The sequence below is a fragment of the Condylura cristata genome, unplaced genomic scaffold (genome assembly GCF_000260355.1).
Source record: "Condylura cristata isolate star-nosed mole 26May11 unplaced genomic scaffold, ConCri1.0 scaffold00026, whole genome shotgun sequence".
In the NCBI taxonomy this organism is placed as follows: domain Eukaryota; kingdom Metazoa; phylum Chordata; class Mammalia; order Eulipotyphla; family Talpidae; genus Condylura; species Condylura cristata.
The window spans coordinates 5,691,692-5,699,008 of record NW_004567127.1 but is presented as its reverse complement, the minus strand read 5'-3'; the positions used below and the strand labels follow the sequence as shown (position 1 = coordinate 5,699,008).

The window sequence follows — 7,317 nt, the reverse complement described above, 5'->3', positions numbered from 1 at the left end:
AAAAAAAAAAAAAGTTACATTTAACAAATGGATACCATCTTCCCTTTTTTTCCTCTGCTCAACATCAATTTAAAAAGCCATGAGAAATCTAAGTATTCAAAGACCTGGCTGCAGTGGTGAGAAAGGCAACCTAGCCTCTTACCGAAATTATTACAATATAATCAATAGTGATAATACACAAGATCAGTCACTTCAAGCAAAACATCAACCATCTTCCAGGTTGGTTGATAATAGCCCATTTCTACAAAAATCATCTGTATAACTGATAAAGAACAGAAGGCATTACTCTACATGACCAAGTCTGAGAGATCCCATATGCTGTATTCCTTACTCTATATATCATATAGGAAGAAAATAAACATACAGGCTAAATACAAGACCTGGAGTCTGACTGCCTGTGTTCAAATCTCAGCTCTGCCACTTACAGTGAAACTGCACAGACCACTAAAGCTTTCTGTGAGTAGGATCCCTTATCTCTGAAACAATCATGAAACCAATAACTAATTTCATGGGAAACTGGTATGAATTAAGTAGACATGCAACATTCATAAAATGCCTGGCACAAATTATGAATGCATAATTGCTACAACATATTCTCCCTAATGAATGTGAATGTATCTAACAAATTAAAGTTTTAAAACATCCTACAGTTAAGAAATACATTTAAGTGTGATTATTCATCTTATCCTACCCACTTTTAGAACAGATGTCATAAAAACTGGGGAAATCCACTGAAGTATTTTGTAATAGCACAACTAGAGATTTCAGCAGTTTTAGGAAGAGTTTGATTGAACTGAGGATAAACTATGGTTGAAATACAGCAATGTATTAAAGACTTTATAAACCCTTAGCTTTTCTGCAAATTGTCTAACAAAATCTGTTACATTTACAATTTATTATTAATAATACAATTATCAGTTATCCATACCCATGGGAATATTACCCTTTTAGATGACTGCCCATAGCTAAAATAGTACCATATACTTGAAAAAGCTTCTTAGTACCAGAGGCATAGCAAACAAGAAATAATATCCCATTCTTGAACACCCAAACCCACATGATACATTTCTAACAAATACTCCCCAGAAGTAGATATGAATGTGGAAACCACTAAGTAACTTATCAAGAAATAAACAAAGCTGACAATTAAAATGCTAATAGACAAAAATAAGGAATAAATATTTGCTTTAGAAAGAATAATCAATTTACAACAAATTTTAATGGTATTTCTTGTTAAGCAATTATGACTTCTGTACCTATGTTCTTTGTGTTCCAATAGCTGACAGTCTCTACATGTCAGTCTATCACATGTTTCACAGAAAAGTTTCAATTGTTCTTGTTTGTGTACAGGGCAGAAAACAGGGCGCTGACCAGATGCTCCAACCGATTCTGTAGCAAAATAAACATATTTTTTTAAACTAAACAAATTTTTGATGTAACTTTCTAAATTTTCGATATTGGTAAATAAAGCTTATAAAGTAAAAATGATACAAAAGCAAGAGGGAGATTAATGGTAACCTTTAAAACTGCTTCTATCTTACCTGAGACATCTTCTTTCTTCCTGATCAAGTGATCTTTAGTGAATTTTACTCTTTGATGTGCTTCAATACATGTCTTACACAGCCACTCTCCACATTCTACACAAAAGCCAACTGCACTTGCATTGTCTTCACAACTAGTACATACCTAAAAGAGGAAATAAATACTAATCTACATTAAATTTATGAAAGATTCACAACACGAAAACTTCCTAATATACTTGCTTTCAAATATACTAACTCACTGCACCCAGAATAAAATTACTTGGTTAGCCACTTATCTTAAACAGAATTCTTTGCCTTATAAATCAAGCATTCAGGTGAGTTAAAAATCTATGTTTCAGAACACAAAATTTATATAAGATTTGAATTTTTAATTAATGACATCTAATCTCATGTGAACAGGTCTGAGGGTGCAGAATAAAGATCATACTTTCCCATTTGAATGATGGAACTATAGCAGAACCACCCTAAATTAAGTAACTATCCAAACATCTTCTTATAACAGTCTTACAGTTTACATGAAGAAAGAAGCATAAAGAAAAATCAGGAAGCATACCTGTTCTGATTTCTCGTCAGAACTGCTAGGGGCTTCAGAGGTATCTTTCACAAAATAATTATCCACTAGGTCTATCTGTCTGCATTCTTGGCGGCATACTGGACACCGTATTACACCAACTACAACACAAAACAACAAAATTAACAACACTCTTCAGGAGAAAATAAGGTGATTGCACATGAGGCCCACATGTAATTTATACATGACCAAAGAAATGATCTTTTAAGAGTTGACTAATCCACCGAGTTGTTGAGGGAAACAACAGCCTATTTAGGAAGAGAAAACAAGCATTGACGTGGAGAAAAAAATAAAGGAAATGTTTCTTTATTTTATGTGACTGGCTGAATAATAGTCCCAAAAGCTATTTCAGTCCTAATAGTTCAAGCCTGTTAATAATTTATTCAGCAAAGGCAGCTTCACATATGTGATTAAATGAAAGCCCCTGCAATGCTGTCCTGGATTATTTGGTAACCCCTAAATGTCATCTCATCACAAGTGATACTTCTAAGAAGGAAACAGAGAAAAATTAAGACTACAGGAGAGGAGAGGGCAACTGAAAATGGAAACAGAGACTGAAGCAATGCCTCTCAGAGAAAGAGACACAACTCAAGAGAGATAGTTACTGTAAGATGAAGAAAGACAAGAAACTAGATTGTCTCCTCAGAGTCTCCAAAAGAAACCAGACATGCTGACACTTTGATTGTATCCCAATAAAACTGATTTCAAATGTATGTTATTTTAAGTCACCAAGTTCACAGCAATTTTGTTAGAGCAGCAATAGAAATACACAATCTATCATATAAAATTCTGACTTTCTTCAGAATTATTTGAATTCATACTAATGTGAGAAGAAAAATTATCTGTGTCTTAACTGCCAGTGTTAACAGATAAACCTGTAAAGGGTGACATGTTAAAGTTAAAAGTAGTAAAAAAAAAAGCACCACAGTCAATATAACAAACCAATTACTATGTCAGCCATAAAATGAAGAGTAGTATAAATGACACAATCCTTGCTTTCAATAGTGGGTTCAGGACTCATATGTAACTTTTAGTTTATACAAGTATGTACTCGGAAGCACCACACATAATAAAACTAGGATGTAAACAATCTGCAAGACTTGCCAGTAAAATACACAATTTTATGTAACTGTTCTAATGGAAAATGAAAATGTGTCATATCACTCTAAAAGTAGGACTATCAGCCTCCCATCAGACATATATACATAGCTAAATTTACAGTTAATATCTGAAAACAAAGAAATGTTATTACTCCAGGTAACCTCTCCCCGCCCCGCCAAACCCATCATGCCGTCAATTCACAGGGAATGGTTTCTACAGCTCAGGCCCCTCTCCACTGGTTCTCACAGTGTTCTCTGGGTGGAACAGGCTAGTGCTTCAGCAGAACCCAAGTACCTTTCTGTTTGGTCCCATTTTTTCTGGTGATTTTCTTTCACAAGTTTCAGGAAGCTATCTTAGCTTAGTAAGATCAATACAAACATGACTTCTTTTGGAAAGAATTCTGCCCTCTGTTTTATACAACCATACCTACTGCATGCTGGTTAACATTAGAGACTCTTCCCATGACATCCATGGGGTATTCTTTTCTGAAAAGTGACCATCACCATCAGCTTTCTTATAGATTCCTATGTACGTGGCCAAAGGAACAACTCCATGTTTTCTTAGGCATAGAGAAGATCTATCAAGTGCCTCCCACTTTCCCTTTGTGTGGGTCATTTTGATGATTTACTGGAAGATGATAGTTCCACAAAAAACTGCTTTTATAATGCGAAAGGCATTATAAAATCATGCTCAAAGCTAACAGTTTTTCATATCAAAGGAAGAAATAATATGGTGAGGAAAAAAGGAACAAACAGAATTTGAGTTTATAAAGCTTTAAGCAAGTATAATTACAGAAGTTGTAGTATAAGTTCAGGAGCAACTAACTTCTTACAGTGAATCAGTCAGGAATTCACTGAAGAGATGACCAAACAGTCTTTAAGAATTAACATTCATTTTCATGCATGCAAGAAAAAATTGTCTTCGCCGGTCTAGGTTCCTGAAGCCCTTCATAATCCTAAGAAAAGCCTGTCCTCCATACTAATCTTTGGGTGGCTCCTGGGAGAGGACCTTCGAACACTTGGAGTAAGTCTGCAGGAGCAAGAGTATTTTTGTATGCATGAGGCACCAGCCAGCCAGTGTGTACATGTGTATGAGATAGACTGACAGAAAAAGACACACACACACACACACACACACACACACAGTGAAAGGGGGTTGGGGGTGGTGCTGAAATCTGAGAGGGTGGTAAAAAGCTCCTGCCTGAAAAGCTGCAACCCCTACACCTCATTTCTCAACTATAATCCTAGATACAGAGGCTTGAGGAGCGTCCTTATGCGTGTTGTCACACACAGTTGCAGGAGAATTAAGCACCTCCCGGGGCAACTCCACTAGAAGGAGACACCTGAATCTGCCTGCTTTCTCCTAGATTTCCACATCTTTTTCTATTTGCTAATTTTAATCAATATCCTTTGCCACTGTGTGTATAAACAGTTTCCTGAATCCTGAGTCCTTCCAAGGAATCTGCCAGCCTGAAGGTGGTGTCTTGAGGACCCCTCTACTTGAAAACGAAGAAACTGCATGCAAACCAAAAACAGCATCTGCAAAGCTCAACAGAAAAGGGAAAGAGCGAGCTATAAAAGAAAACTATCTATATAAACATGGATTTATGCAAAATATTGAGAAAGTTAACATGAAATTTACAATATCTAAATGAAAGAGCATTTTGTAAAAAGACACAGAAGATGGAGACCATCTGTTCTGTGGACAAAACACTCAACACTATAAAAGTATCCGTTATACCTATGTAAATGAATCATTTGATGTAAGTCATAATAGTGTTATGTTTTTTTTAATTCAATAAAATGATTCTCAAATTCTGTAAATTTCTAATTCAACCTGGCAGGCTAACATCACAGTTTATCACAACAAAAATTAAACTTTTTCTTATCTAAGCTATCATTAAAATAATTAAGGAATATAAAAGATAAAAATATACAAATTAAGCGTGAAGGAGGAAAAAAGTATACAAGCCAACTCCCAGAAAGATAACTACAAAAGGTTATCTGAAGAAACCTCGCCCAGACTTCAAAGAGTAGGGGGAGATGTATCAGAATACTTGCCATAAAGATTTTCAGAAAAACCTGGAACTGAGAAATATGTAGTATGAAGAAAATATCAGAGACCAAGGGAATAAACTCCAGTGTATATAAAAATCAGCAGTCCCTTTCCCCTGTGTGGACTACTTAAGTCTAACAGGTCCACCCAGAAGCTCAGATGTTTTATAGCCAAGACAGAGTGGAAATTTCTTTAGGGACCTTTTTTGCAACTAGCTTCTATTATCAATAAAGTTTAAAACTATGTAATCATTTGCTTTGAAAAGGAGAACCACTTTCCATTTGAGTTCAAGAGTGACAGTGGTCTCATAATTAGTGCACATCCACTTAACAAAGAGATTAGTGTGCTCCTGACTCCTTCACTCAGTGCTAGTAGTCATGATGCATTTTGATCCTTACACAAAACTGAAACCCAAACTCAAAAGCCAAAGTTTTTAACCAGTTTTATACATAATATCCCTTCCTAAAGGTGATTCCATTACATCAAAATTCCAGTTCTAAGAGACCTTTATGTCTATCAATTTCTTTTAAATGACAATTTACTAAAATGTGTACATACAGGGGAAAGGAGGGAAGAAAATGACTTTTTAAAAGGTCAAAATCAATAAGCCCAGCTGTGTGCCCATTCTTGTTCACAGCAGAGGCAGCTCTTTGTCTGAATCCAGGAGTTTCACACCCTCTAGGTGACAGCCAGAGATGGTCACCCAGATCAAGGCTCATGTAGCTTCACTGAAGGGATTCATTCCAGAAGATCAAGTTGTATGCCCAGCAGGCACACTCCAGAGTATGAGGGAGGATGGAAGCCTTGACCACACTAGGAGGAGGGAGCCACATGTCCGAATGTAAAGTCTGCTGGCCAGTGCTGGGAAAGTGAGTCAGGATCTCAGGGTGGCCAAATAGGAGAAGATGACAAAACTGGAGGGTCAAAGCTGGCTGTGTACACCCATTGGTTTGTCCACCTTTAGCAAGGACCACAATGCTAATTCTAATTTAAATGTTTATATTCCTAGTTTCCTCTAATAGTCAACTCAGTGACCGCCCCAATTACATATAAACCAGAATGAAGGAAAGATGGAAACAAAAAAAAAAAAAGAAAGAAAGAAAGCTAAAGGACAAAATGAGAAGCACCAGTCAAACATAAGTCCTAGAAATTTATAAAGAAACTGAGGTATAGAAACTATTTAAATAACAGCTGAGAATTTCAGAGCTAAAGCAATGAACCCATAAATTGCAATCACAGTTGTGAGCAGGATAAATAAACGGAAATCCACAGCTAAAGATAAGAAAGAAGATAACAAAATCCAGACTTACAACTACCACCGAAGATAATCAGACTGGAGGAAAAACTTCTTCAGTAAAAAACAATGTCAAGATATTACCTTCAGAAAATAACAGTTAACCTAACAATCTATAACCTGATAAAACTATCAAGAAGAGCAGACTAAGTTTTCAGTCACAAAATAATGTAATTCATTACTATAAGAATTAATCCGTTGTCTAGTGAGCCACATAAAACTGAGAATGACTACAAATGTAACACTTTAGAATGAAGGAAAGATGGAAAGAAAAAAAGAAAGCTAATATTTAAGAAAATTTTAGATGAGAGAAAAAATACAGAACATTAAGTGGTAACACAACATAATTCAAAATGGTGGAAGAAAAGCTTACAAATCAAGAGTTCTATATTCATCAAAACTTCCATAAAAATGAAAACTCCTATTTGTATGTATGGAAAATTACATTTCCATATAAATTTGAATTGAGAAAATTCACCACTAATCATTTGACTTAGATAACTACTAAAGAACTTTATACAGTCAGTAACTAAAATGCACATAAAGAGCACCAGTAGGAGTCCTCCCTAGCGGCGCAGCGGGTTAAAGCACAGCACTGAGAAGCTAAAGGCACTGCAGCATGAGCTGGATTCCTGCCTGCCCCGGAGGTGACCATGGCGTGGCAGACTTCTCCTGACCCGCCCGCTGCTCCCCTCAGCAGTGTGCTTCGTCGATCTGCCTGTTCTGCTCCCCACTGTCTCTGGTGAAGCCTC

At 36.2% G+C, this 7,317-nt stretch overlaps 1 protein-coding gene across 1 annotated transcript in view; it reads right to left on the bottom strand.

Moving 5' to 3' along the window:
- The window catches only part of TRIM33 (tripartite motif containing 33), a 58,083-nt gene extending 54,395 nt beyond the window's left edge, over positions 1–3,688 (bottom strand). The window contains exons 1-4 of the mRNA XM_004689489.1: positions 3,643–3,688; positions 2,098–2,216; positions 1,542–1,686; positions 1,257–1,389 (exon numbers count right to left, since the gene is read on the bottom strand). Of these exons, the coding sequence (XP_004689546.1) occupies positions 1,257–1,389; positions 1,542–1,686; positions 2,098–2,216; positions 3,643–3,688 (443 nt within the window). The remainder of the gene's footprint in view (positions 1–1,256; positions 1,390–1,541; positions 1,687–2,097; positions 2,217–3,642) is intronic.
- Positions 3,689–7,317: the final 3,629 nt, after the last annotated feature.